Source organism: Lipophrys pholis, assembly GCF_963383615.2.
Source record: "Lipophrys pholis genome assembly, chromosome: 6".
NCBI lineage: Eukaryota > Metazoa > Chordata > Actinopteri > Blenniiformes > Blenniidae > Lipophrys > Lipophrys pholis.
Window position 1 is genome coordinate 26,604,093 of NC_137629.1, and position 13,797 is coordinate 26,617,889.

Below are 13,797 nucleotides of genomic sequence, written 5' to 3' on the forward strand. Positions count from 1 at the left end.
AGCTACTACCAAGTGATTTAACTCTGTTCTTGGAAATGCGCCGAAGCAAAACACTCCGCTGTGTGCTGGTTTGAAGCAGTGTTTTTTTCTTGGTGAGTTTCGTGCTGCCGGGAGAAGATTATGTCAGTTGTCTTGACTGACTCCTCTGGGCTGGCCTGCTTTGCACCGCTCGGTCTGTTTTATCACTCCAGAAAATGAAGTGACAGTAAGTCCAGTGGCTGGGATTCACGCAAGACATCAACAAGGGACTGTAGGTGTGCCACTGTCCCTCGGTAAATGGGTTAAACCGTCTCGCTTGGCCACTTAACGATGTCGTACAGATTGTTGCGGTGACATGACAGCCAGGGCTGGACACAGATTTTAGGATTAAGATCCATTATAGTCGGGGGGTGGGGTGGGGTGGGGGCGGGGGGGGGGGGGGGGGGTTTGTTGTGGGGCAGATGAGATGATTAACAACAGGCACGCTGACATTCTGTCTCGACTGTAGCTGTGTATTTGTTAGTACGGATGATTGCTGAGGAGAGGGGTGTGTCCAAACTATCGGGTTACTGATCCGTTTTCAGTGTGTTCACGGACTAGTTTTTCACCCGAGATGAGGGAAATGACCATGGTAATTAGAACATCAATAAATCACGTAAAGCCAATGTTTCAAGTTGATTCACAACACAAAATGCACAACTTTGAAATACAGACGAGTAACGATACTTTAAACAATAGGGGATTTATAGGTATACCCTCCACCAGAAATGCCAGAATTTTCACATCACCATTATCAAGAAAACAACAGGATGACTTCTTACAGAAGCATCCAGTAGGTTGTTTTCCTGTAGCATTCTGGTTTTGGTTGAACTGCCAGCAGGTTTCTGCCCGAGGATCTTAAATAGCACACAGGTTGGGACAGGGACTGCAATTTTGCTTTGTAATCAAGTGAAGGGCCCCGTCGTGCTTTAACAGTGACAGGTACAATCTTATAATCAAACTTGGGCGGCCAGTGTTGGGGCATTAAAACTTGACCCATGTATTCTCTTAATATAAGCCAAATTGTTAAGACTAGTCACAGCACGTTGTGGTCTTGTGTTTTGAATTTCCCGTAATAGGAAGGATTTTTTGTGACTACCTGAGGGCATTGAGATGACAACTGTCTAACAACAGAGAGTTGTTGAACAACTATTTTATGACTAATGGTGAAATGTGTATGCACACATGTGTTAACACAAGCTTTTTAGCACACCAAGACCTTTGTTAGTCACCGATTGTTGTGCAATCTAAGTGAAACTATTCACTTCTCTCTCACAACTTAAAGTGTACAGTAGGTTTAGCCCGAGACTTGACCTGGATAAATAAGTACTGTTGTTTCCATTCATAATTGGAAGTACACATTGATTAAAAATAGTCAGAGTAGAAATGAGCACCTCCATTAACATTAGTAATGGTCACACTGTCATAATATACACAGAAAGAAATATATTAACACAACACTTTGGTTTCTGCTCCCATTTTTCATGAGCTGAACTTAAAGATCTAAGACTTTTTCTATGTACACAAAATGCCTGTTTCTAAGAAATATTATCCACAAATTTGTTTAAATCTGTGTTGGGGAGCACTTAGATAATATATATATTCCATCCACCTCACAGGTCTGGCATATCAAGATGCTGATGAGACAGCATGGTTATTTATGCACGTGGGCCTTAGGCTTGTCCTGATAAAAAGAAATTAAAAATATGCAGCTTTATTAAACCTATGTCATCAAGCCAGGGCAAACTGTATTTGTATTCCCATCAACATCAGATATTGTGATCTTGGTATTGAAGCAGTATTCCTACTGACATATGTCGCAAATTTTAATACCATCAGAAATTTTATTTAGCATCTGTGTTATGGAGGAAATCACAAAGTTGAAAGTAAGAAACCAGATGTTTTTTTTTTCTTTCTTTTAAAAAGAATCAAGATTTTTTAAGAGTTTTCCAATGAAGTCCATATTTCTGTTGCAATAATTTTCATTATTGTATGTGTCAGTTGTGTGATATCTTTTTTGTCTTTTTTTTTTTTTTAACAGGGGCATTTTGCAGTGTACAAACCAAACCAGTGGGTGACGGAAGACGGGAAACCAAAGATTTCAAAAAGGATTTCAATGTTTCAGACCATGTAGCACCCGCGCTGTAAAAGACATTCTTCAGTAAATGCACAATGGCTAAGGAGGTCTTTCTGCAGAGAATTTGGAGGAGGGAGAGGTTGCTACACCCACACCAGGACCAGTGCGGTGACACCTCTGTGACATACGCAGGACTTCTTTATGGAAGGAGCTGATTTTCTCCTCATTTTAACAGAGACACTGAAGATCAGGAACTCTTAAGATCCAGTGGACTGCCTGGCCAGTTGAGCCATTTTACATGTATTGGCTAGGCTGGATATTTTTGTTTTTTTAAATCAGCTTTTTATGATAAATTCCAGGTGGACGTTTGTTTTATGTTGAGCAGCTTCCCACAACTGGTTTAAAAGTGAATTTGTTTGTTTTCCTCTGCTGACGCTTGAATTGCTGGAACTGTCCCTTCTGCCGCCATCCTCAGTTGCTTCCTCCCACCCAGTGCCTAAATAAGCCCTCTCGGGACGATCACAGAAGTCATCAGCAGCTGCTGCGCTCAATCCTCTGCCTCTTCTCCTCCATGTACTTCTGCTCTTGGCCTGTTGGTTTCCCACCAGTTACCTCTTTCATTTTTCGGTTTCTTTTTATAATAACTTTACCCTGAGCAAGAAAATCAGAGTTGAAGCATAGTGACGAACATTAACGCCAACACAAAGTTTCAGGAGCGTTGAAAAGAATAAAAAAATCCAGCGTAGATTCACTGCAGTCATTCAGTTGTGCTAGTGCCAGTGAGAAGCTACAGATTACATTTATTTATGTCTTTGCACCAAATCCACTTACATTCAAGCCATAAATAAATATATAAATATTATCTACACATATTTTTGTATTACGTTGCTCTTGTATCGCTTTGCTTTAATAAGCTTTAATGAAAATTATGCATAGATGTTAATTATTTGGAAACACATGAACGTTGAGTTGTGTATCGCAATATAAAAATCTTGATTTATTTTTTTTGTGAACAGATTAGTGCTGGAAGACAATTGGTGTCTAAACATAGTGTCCCTCATGTTTTTATTCACTGGAGGCTTTGCATAGTGTTTTTTACCCCCCAGTCTGTGGTCATGGTCCCTCCTCTCAGACAAACAGTTTTGCATTTTTGACCATATAATTTTCCCCTTCACCCCTGTAGACAGTAGTTCTCTTTCTATCTCGCCGAATCCCTCTCCTCTCTCGGTCTCTGATGCCGGGCTTCAGCGGTGGCGGGGTTGGGGGAGGAGTAGGTGGTCCTGCTTCTGCTCCTCCCCGCCCGTTTCGCCCCAGCCGATATGTCCCGGTGTCCGCAGCCACCACGTTTCTTGTCGGATCAACAACCCTCTTCTTCTGCTTCACGTGAGTGTTTCAATGCAACTTTGGTCGCTGTATGAGTTAAAAACAAATTTCATTGTCGCATTTTGACCATAGTGAGAAATATCACTTTTCATTACATGGAAATAACTATGTCCCTAATGTGATCTACTAAAGTAATGTGCATGCTTTTAATATTGTTCATCATAAAACAGTAGCTACAAGTGACACTTCCTTCAAATGTGGGGAAAATTATCTTCCTTCTCTTATCACCTGTGAAACCAATAATTATTTTTCTAAAATAGCTCACGGGCCATCACGAATTGGAAGGGAGGCCACATAAGGCCCACAGGCTGCCAATTATTTGCTCTTTCACTATGTAATTCACACAAAGCACACTTGTACGTCATCTACATTTGGAGAGAAAAGGTTGACATGTATGTCCAGAAAGTTGTTCTGATAATATGTATGTTTGCAAGAGAAGTGTACACTGTGCAGTTTATTTTACCCTCAAGCTTTTTTATATTGAGATGACTTTTATTGTTGGCAGTTTCACACGATCACACCTAATAGCTCATTTTCAATCACGGCCTCACTTTAGTTATCTCGGTCTTAAGTCACTTTTCAAGAACCTCTTAACAGTTGGAGCATTACTTGATGATTTTTTCTGTGCCTAGCCAACATTTGGGGGCATTTTATGATGTTTTTTTGAGTCTTGACTTAGTTTTTCTTCTTTCATTATTATCTAGATGCCCATGGTTGTCAGAATATTTCTCCACTGTCATTCCCATCTACATTGCTGTGATCTTCCTCTTCACCCTCGCCAACTTCTGCATGGCCACTTTCATGGACCCAGGAGTCTTTCCCAGAGGTAAAAACACACCAACAGTGTGGGCGGGGAAGTTTTTGTCCAATGAAGTTCCAACGATGCTTGTGCACTGCTCTTGAGTACATGAAATACACTGAACACCATCAGCGGCTGTGACCACGAGCCTGTGGGAACCTGCTGAAGCAACCTGATGCAGTGAGTGTGACCGGTGATTACCACATAAGCCCGGTGTCAGTCTTGTGCGTCTTTGTGTGTCGTTTTCAGCGGAGGAGGATGAGGATAAAGAGGATGATTTCCGTGCCCCTCTCTACAAAACGGTGGAGATCAAAGGCATCCAGGTGCGCATGAAGTGGTGCTCCACCTGCCGCTTCTACCGCCCGCCCCGCTGCTCGCACTGCTCAGTCTGCGACAACTGTGTGGAGGTATACACACGTACACAATGCCATGACAATGCTGTATTTTGTCAATGAATTATTTGTTTCACAATATCAAGCAAGAAGATTTGAAGTGATAAACCACTATTGGTGGGGGGGAAAGGGGACTTAGTCTTGTTTGCGTTTCTGTCTTTGTTTAGAAGTATTTTAACTTTTTAAATATTTTAAAAATGATCTGATAATATGACTTTGACTTGGTAATTGTTAAATTACATATTTGAAAATAAATGTCTTTAAATCTGTAATGACTGGGTTAGCGTTGGCTCAGGCGAGACCGGGATCTTTTCCAATCCCAGAGTTGACAATGTGATCCCCCGTCTCGCCGTGTCCTGATGTTAAAGTGTCTCTGGGCAAGTCACTGAGTCCCAAGTTGCTCCTAATGGTGGCGAAGCACTGATGAGTGTTGTGCGAATGGAAAGTGGTGGAAAATGCGCTGTTTGAGTGACGTCATTTATCTTTACTATAACACACTGCCAATCTTCTTTAATATTTACACAACCTACACATGTGTAATAGATTTGTACATTTTAAAAACAAATCTGTATTTCATAGCAAACTTCTGGGACAGCCCAGAGCTGTCTTATTCTTAGTTTTCCATGTGTAGGTCTGGAAAGTAGAATTATGGATTGCAACTTTGACAGAGTGATGAGGACAAGCAGCAACTACAGCGATATCTTTAAATGTGTTTTCACCTTGTTCTCTCTTAGGATTTTGACCACCACTGTCCGTGGGTAAACAACTGTATTGGCCGGAGGAATTACCGCTATTTCTTCCTCTTCTTGCTATCACTCACCACCCACATCATAGATGTGTTTGGCTTTGGCTTGGTTTATGTCCTGCACCACCGCCAGGAGCTGGACACGCCACATGCTGCTGTTACGTATCCTTATCTTGGCGGACTGAAACCATAAAAGCTCAGAACACATTAGATTTGACTTTCTTTTTCCATTATAGTTACATTGTTATATTGACTTGTGTATTTTTTCACCCTGGTGTTGTATTTTGTGATCTCCTTGACCCTGTGTTCCCAGTATGGCTGTGATGTGTGTGGCTGGTTTGTTTTTTGTCCCAGTCGCTGGCCTGACAGGGTTCCACATAGTGTTGGTGGCCCGCGGACGGACCACAAACGAGCAGGTACATACAAGAGCTTTCTGCCTGCGTCATTGCATTAATTTTGACACCTTTTGCTCTGCTGTATTGTTTATGTTGGTACTGACGTGGGTTGGAAACTATGCATAAGTAAGGACAATGGATTTTCTCACTCCCCCTCCATCTCGCTGTAGGTGACAGGGAAGTTTCGGGGAGGCGTTAACCCTTTCACCAACGGCTGTTTGAGGAATATTTCACATGTGCTCTGCAGCTCCCAGGCCCCCAGGTCAGTCTTTGTTTTTTTCTCCTTCTGTCTTTTAACACCCTGCTCCACAATTAGGGCCTGTCCATGCAAAAACGCTGTTTCACATAAACGCACCATTTTTGGCCAATCATTCGCACAGGGGGAATGTTTTAGGAGCCCGAAAACACACACACACACACACACACACACACACACACACACACACACACACACACACACACACACACACACACACACACACACACACACACACACACACACACACACACACACACATATATAATTTTTTTTAACAAGGGTAAGTGGGGAAATTCTAAAACACCGGCTCGACTGTGAGGTGTGGACGGGCACAAATCACATCTGTGGACCCCCCACCGCGGTCCGCAATGTCACCTAATAACCACAACAATCGCGGACTTCATGGCCCAGCTGCAGAAGCTACTTTAACTAGCAGGTTTAATAAGGTGATGTGTTGGATTTCTGGAGTGCCATGAAGTGCAGGAGCGTAGACTTATATAACTGGGATTTTTGAAAGAAGTCTATGAGCAAGAGTCAGTTTCTATAGTTCTCTGTTCTGTGCCTTCTGTGTTTTTGGTGTATTTTGTGAGTCACAGCGCCCCTAAAGGCCTGGCATCTGTACTACATACCCTTAGGCTTCATGTTCTTAGTGACCTGTGGACAGAAATGTTTTTTTGTGAAAGCCCGGGAGAATAAAGATCGTTTTGGCTCGTGAGGATGTGGCCTTAGTCTCTTTCCATTGCTTTCATTCCGCTCGCTCCAACTGTCCACATCGTGTTGTCTTTGTTTGTTCAAATATTGAAATATGAGGTTTGGCCTTGCTATGCCTTATGTTCTAAGCTTGGATCAACTGGATTTAAGTATGTGCATGTGTTGTAGATACATGGGCCGGTGGCGAAGCCAACAGACGGTGGACGTACAGCCACCATTCCTCAGACCGTCTCTCACTGAGGCTCAGCTAGAAGCCAAAGTCTTGGACAACGGCATTCAGAACGACCGACACAGCACCAGGGTGAGTAATGTTAAAGCCAACAAAAACATGCATTATACATGTTTTACATACCACTCTACAGACATTATTTATTGTGATATTCAGAATGGTCGGCTTTCTGCTCCGTGGGCATTTTTAGAATAATCATTTCAGAGAGATGTTACTGAAAATACATTTTTATTTTAAAGGAGTTTAATGACTGTCCTGCAAACTAATTACTGAAGAACAAGACCAGTCTGCAGATGTTGTGTGTCTCAGATCCTCTTTTCCATCTTAGATACCAGCTTTATCAGACCATGTCAGTCAGGTCTCAGCAGACACTGGGCATAAGGGAGGGTCCATCCTAAACAGGTTCTACAATCAATAACATTTGAATTCTGGGAGGAAGCAAGAGCATACTGATATAACCAACAGACACAAGAATATCATGAAAACTAACCTTGAATTCTTACTACTCTGCAGTTGGTTATGAAAATAATTTTTTTGGGGGGGGGGGGGGGGTTAAAATTGTACAATTTTGTTTCATGTATGGTTATTGGACAATGTGAAGTTAAGGGGGAAAAATGTGCTGCTATGGGCCTGCTGGCCCAAACTCAGAAGCAGAATCAAATTCTGCTAATCTACACAATCAAATGACTTCAATATGTTCTCTTTCTTGTCATATCAACATGTGTCAGCTTGGTGTGTGCAGGTATTGATCTCATGGAAATAGTCTTTAATCGTTCTTGAATTTCAATACCACGTAATAAAACAGAAGATTTAGTCATTTGCATTTATACAGCTTACAAGAGATTATCTCAATATTTAAATGTGAATTTTTAGACACCAGACACTTTCATCGGGTTCATGAATAGCTGTTTACATTGTACCAGACAACCTTGTCCGTTGGTCTGAACTCATTTATGTACTTTTTTGTCTGCTTTTGTTTCTGTCCTTTCCAGTCCAAGAGCAGTCTGGATCAGATGGAGAGTCAGTCAGCTGATGCAGAGCCTCCGCCTCCTCCGAAGCCGGAGCTTCGTTACCCTGGTCTGCCCCGAGCTGACACAGAGGGTGAGAAACACGCACACACACACACACACACACAAGCGCATAAATACCAAAATGAACCAAGACAGCTGCAGGTGTCTCACTCAATGTGTGAACTTCTGGGTGCTGAGCTTAAAGTGTTTTACCTCTTGTTGAGCAGAACGCTTGTATTCTGATCACACACATCCCTCGTTTAAATGTCGCTCTTGGTTTCTTGTCACTCAGAGAGCAGCTTGTTAACCGAAGCTCCACCTACACCGTCGATGTACAAGTACCGACCAGCCTACAACAGTCCAGGAAGGAACCATGCTGGCCACCCACATCCAAACAAGGTACGTCACGTATGCAGACACTGGATCTTTGGTATCATTAACACTTTATACATTGTGTATATGAAGGGAACGATCAGCTGTTGTGGTGGTCATTAGTGTTCCTGATTTGTCTTTTTTTCTTTTATAAAACACAAACTTAGATGTAGTTAATTAATATATAGAGAATAACTACTTCCTGTAGTTTAAAAAACAGTAACAGTGGGATTAATGGCTCATATGCCCCCCCCCCTCCCATATAATTTTCTTTGTGGTTAATACATGCCCCTCTTTTTTGTTTTTACTCTAAAATTGATCATTCAGTGGCCATCGGTCGATCAGTAAGTTTCAGTGTGTGTGTTTCTCTTTGGCTGTCTCTGTGTGTTTGAGTGAAATCTCCCCCTCCCCCCTGAGACTGCATTGACTGGAATGTGTAGTTTCATGTACCGTATGTATTTGTACCTCCATTTACGTGTTGACACAGAGTCCTTGACATGCAGTATCAGTGCTTGTTCAGACCAAACTGTATATAAAGATGGACGACTCGTCACGCAACCTTTTCACACAGTTTTTGAAAGTGAAGTCAAGACATACAAGATGCCAATCGGCCAACTAGTTCTGTAGATTGCTACAACTTTATCTCAAGATATTTTTAACCCATGGCAGCAAATAATCTTGATATTTCATCTGATTTTAGTGCCAAAAACACAAAACAATTAATCTAATAATAAAAAATAAAAAACTTAAATACTTGTGGAGGCAATTTAAACTGGCCTAAAAAGATAGAACTGCACATTGAGAGAAATGATCTGATTTGACATTGTAACATGGAGGTCTAACAACAGCCAACCTCTGAGGGTGATCAAGATGTTTTCGCTTCACTTTTGAGCCGCTGTCATGTCCTCCATCTCATTATACAGTCGATGGTTCAAACCAGTCAATGTGTCCAATCCAGTAGTGTGATGATGGAGTAGAGCACCGGTCAAGCATCCAGTTCTCCTCACCACTCTTTTATACAACTCTGTGCATAACATGTTTATTTTTTTATCCCATAGGTAAAGATGATAATTTTTTACCCCTTCTTCCTCCTTCACTCCTCTCTTCATCACTTTTCCTCACCCTCTCCCCTTCTCCACCACTGTCCTCTCTCCTCAGATGATTCGTGGAGAGAGTCTCGACTCTCCATCTCCATCCATCCTCCAGTCCAGCCGCCAGCCTAGCTACCGCTCGGAGCCGAGCAGCCTGGATGGGGCCACAGTGGTGGGGGGAGGGGTAGGGGTGCGCAGAGTGGGAGGGGAAAGGGGTGAGGGCCCCGGGGGCCCTGGCGGATTTGCTGGGGGGGTGTCAGGAGGCATGTCAGGTTACTCCCTGACTGGGCGCTCCTACACCTCCTACCCATCCTCTCTGGTTCTGTCCACTGGCGGCTCGCGCTCCTCCAGCCTGCGCTCAGCGCACACTGCACATAACCCGCTGGCCACACTCCAATCAGAGGGCACAACAGACACCAGCTACAAAAGCCTGGCCAATCAGACGCCTCGGAACGGCAGCCTGTCCTACGACAGCCTGCTGACGCCGTCCGAGAGCCCAGAGTTCGAGTCAGCCGCCCACGAGCTGTCGCCACAGAAACCTCGCGCTCCGTTTCACTCTGCCATCATGACAGGCCAGCCTGGGGTGGTGTCCCCTGGTAGCCCGCTGCAGGGCTACACGTCGCCCTTCCTCTCAGCTCAGCTCGCCCAGCAGAGGGAAGGGCAGCTGCTCCAGGGCTCTGCCACTTTCTCCTCCCCACACAGGGCATACCTGCGTGCCGTCAGCCCGCCTCCCCCTTCCTCCTTTGGGCCTGCCGAGACCCACCACCTGCTCCAACATAACCAAGACTTCTCCCGAGCCCCTCGTAACCCTTCCTCCTCATCTTCTTCCCCCGGGGCTCGCTCCTTAGAGCCCCCTGTCTCCCCGCCGCCTCGCGGCCTTTCCCTTGGCAAGTCCCTGTCTTACACTGGGGAGGCAGGGTCTCAGCACAAGCCTCGGCTCGCAGGAGGAGGCGCTGTGCTGGGAGGGGGAGGAGTCGGAGGAGGGCAACAGGCACAGTGAGTAGTGATCCTTCTACAAATCCATCAGCCTGATACTCTTCTTCCTCCTTCTCCTTTACCTCCTCTTCTTCCTTCCCGGTTTGTGTCAGCTCTCCTGTTCTTCCCTGATCTGTGTGAGTCTTCCTTTTCCTCCTTCATGGTTTACATTCAGTCTGCTTGTTTAATGTGCAGTAGTTTGTTGTGGGTTCACTTTGTTGCAATGTGTGAGTGTCCATTAGCGTTAACTGCATGCCAGTATGTGTTTAGCTCTGTCACAGCATGTTCACTCATGCTGCTGTTTACTTCTGTCCTGTAGCCTTTTTTTTTTTTCTTTTTTTTGTCTTCGTCTCTCCTTACACATGTAGGCTGTTTTCACACTTGTGAGGTTGTCTTTTCTGGACCAAACCGGGAGGTAGGGGGATTTGAGAAGATTTTATTTCACACATGAGCACTGTGGCATTTTTAGCATGAAACCAAAAAGTGGAAACCGGCTTTCATGGGATGTTGTGGCAGAAATGTTCTATCTTTACCAGCAATAGTGCCAGCCGGGTTAAATGCAGTTGTAGAATTTTACCTGCTGAGACCTCGTGTTACCTTATTAAGTTTGGTACATCAATATAGTGGCTCTGATTTCTTTCAGTCTGTCCACATGCTTTTGTTCCATGTTGCTTTCTGACTTTAGTTGAGCTGCACTAGTTTGTTTTTTTTGAGGTGGAGTCACTGTTAAAACAAAGTCTTAGTTCACTTGTTTTGTGTGCTCCACAGCTCAGGTGGCAGAATTTATACTTGCAAATCTCCCCAGCAGCAGTCGCACTGTAATTTGTCCATATTGGAAAGAGACTTCCGTGGTGTGAACATATCCTCAACTACCAAATGCCTTACAAGATCACTGATAGGAAAAACAAAATGTTGTCTGTGCTCGCTTGATGTTTTTGTAGAACCACTCACCTCCACCTCCCATTCTCCTCTCTCCTCACTCCCCTCTCCCCCGATCCTCCCCTGCTCCCTTTTCCGGGCGGCTGACCACTCAGATCCACTTCTCGCCCAGTCTTGGCTAATCACACCACATCCAAACCAGGGGGCGGAGTGAAGAAGGTGACCGGCGTCGGAGGGACCACGTACGAGATAGCGGTTTGAGTGACTAAAGTTTCCCACGAGGTCGTTCCACAAAGACAGCGAGAAAAACATTTGCTGGACAACTTCCACTTGTCCCTTTTGCCTGAGCTGGATATTATTCATGACCGTTTCCTGCTGCGGTGGACTCGAGGAGCTCGCCTGACTGGTACTCAGTTTGTTACCTTTGTTAATGCCACTGGCCAGTCTTCTCTGCCAGCCTTTCAGATTTCAACAAAGAGTAACTGGGGACACTGGTTCATTTTTCGCAGGATCAATTGTCTCCATTTGTGAGCCATAGACTGATGTGACTGTATCATCACGGCTGGGTACAGATATGCCTATAGAATACACATCGCTATTCAATGATTTGCTCTTTTACTTTGGTACATTAGCACACGGCGTATTGACAACGGTGTCCGACACTCGAGGAATGGATGGCCTTTATCCCGCGGATGTATAAACTTCAGAGGGAGGATTTAGGACTGCTGACCAATAATGAACGTCTCCACGGACCACACAGCCTGTTTTATCGACGAGTCCGACCTATAAACACAGTATCATTTTAGTTTTATAAATCTTTTTTTAAAATATTGTTTTTTATAAATGTATAAAAAAAAATCGTACAGTTTATTATTATTATTGGGTCAAATCGTAAGGTATGGCAGATGACTATGATGGGTTTTGGCAGATGTACTGTATGTAATTATTCATGAAAGCGATTTCAAATCAGTTGCCTGTTTATAATTGATGGCTGCATCAGCCAATCTTGAGCTCTTGCTGGAGTTTTCATCGTCCAAAGATGACGATCGTTTAGGTAGACCCCTGAAGTGGCAAATAGTTTAGCTTCGTTTTTGTGTTGTTTTATTTTTATTTTTTTGAAGCCACAAAGAAATTTAATTGTCACGATTGCAGCACAAGCATCTTTGTGGAATGTACGCTTGTAATGTTAATGTTAGAGACATTATGCAAAATCTGTTTGTAGCTTTAAGATCATTTTATGTATTTTGGTGGTTTTCTATTTTTAAATTTTATTTTTCAGCGTAGTTTTCTGTCAGTCCTCTAAGACTCTAGTAGAATCATACCTTTCATGGATGGCCAGCCAAATAGGGGCAGTGAGGGGAGGGCTTATTTATTTCACCAGACAACATAATCCTGTAGTTCTGGACACAATGTCAATTCAGTTTCAGAAAGAGAAAGATGAGATGCAGCCTGAATATTTTTATGAGGAGATAAAAGAAACGGTTGTACATGAACTAGTCTGAGTAGATTCAGAGAAGACTGCTTTGCAGTTGGAGACCGTCAATTGGTTTTTGCCTTGAGACCATTCAGTGAAGCAAGTTTTGTTTTTTAATTTTATTGACACACTTCTTTTCTTTTCTTTTTTTTTTTACAATTATCCTAAAATAAGGCAGATTAGATTTGTTTTGATTGTTAATTTTGTAAAATTTCAGTAAAGGTACAATCAATGTTTTTGTTTGGTTGTTTTTTTTTTTTTACCCCCACTGCCATGTTGTGAAAGGAATAATTGGAGGGAAGGACACGGGTTACTCGGTTTCTTTTTGGACTGGGCATTACGGAGGATTTATTTATTTAATTGTTTTTGATATCAAGCCCCACAGCAGGAAGTCAGAACTGTCTGAAGGTGGCACATCTTTTCAGGGTGCAATTACTCGTTCGAAGCACACAAATATCATCCGTCAACCCAAACAGCTGTTAGAAGCTTTCATCCCTGCTGGGCTGCGTATTCCGTGTGCATGTGATCTTTTATTTTGATTTTTTTCCCCCTGTTTGTCATGCTGAATGCTTCACTGGCGTGTGTTCTTGTGAGATTATTGTTAAATGTCCACCAGGCGTGTGTGTATGTGTGTGTGTGTGTGTGTGTGTGTGTGTGTGTGTGAGTGTGGGCAGCATCAAGGAAGAAGCATCATCAGTGGCACAAGAAGCAACCGTCATACAGAGATACAGAAAACCTGTGTTATTTTTCTTCCTGCTCTGGCCAAGAGATGGCCATTGAACAATCTGAAATTTACTGAGAAAAGAGAATATACTTGTGAGATTAAAAAGAAGAAATATTACTATTGTGGGCTGTGATGAATGAAATGAGTTTCACAAATATCTGTAACAAATACATTAAAAACATTTCCAAAATGGCCTTATAAAGAGTTTTTAAAAAGATGTCTTCTCAGAATAAAAAGGTCAAACTTAAAAAGAAAAGTTTCATG

General features: G+C 43.1%; 1 protein-coding gene across 1 annotated transcript; it reads left to right on the forward strand.

Annotated features, from left to right (window-relative positions):
* The first annotated feature begins 3,315 nt into the window (after nt 1-3,315).
* On the forward strand, nt 3,316-13,778 carry zdhhc5b (zDHHC palmitoyltransferase 5b). Its single transcript, XM_080465557.1, has 11 exons — nt 3,316-3,478; nt 4,183-4,304; nt 4,527-4,684; nt 5,404-5,576; nt 5,728-5,830; nt 5,980-6,071; nt 6,948-7,080; nt 8,001-8,109; nt 8,311-8,417; nt 9,549-10,477; nt 11,491-13,778. Exons 1-11 carry the CDS (start codon nt 3,330-3,332, stop codon nt 11,594-11,596), a joined length of 2,181 nt encoding a protein of 726 aa, XP_080321683.1. The 5' UTR covers nt 3,316-3,329; the 3' UTR covers nt 11,597-13,778.
* Nucleotides 13,779-13,797: the final 19 nt, after the last annotated feature.

Excerpts from the sequence above, each read along its gene's own strand:
- zdhhc5b (XM_080465557.1), top strand. The coding sequence starts at position 3,330 with ATGCCGGGCTTCAGCGGTGGCGGGGTTGGGGGAGGAGTAGGTGGTCCT. Across the intron at positions 7,081-8,000 it reads ACGACCGACACAGCACCAGG|TCCAAGAGCAGTCTGGATCA; the intron begins GTGAGTAATGTT and ends TGTCCTTTCCAG. Across the intron at positions 8,110-8,310 it reads GCCCCGAGCTGACACAGAGG|AGAGCAGCTTGTTAACCGAA; the intron begins GTGAGAAACACG and ends CTTGTCACTCAG.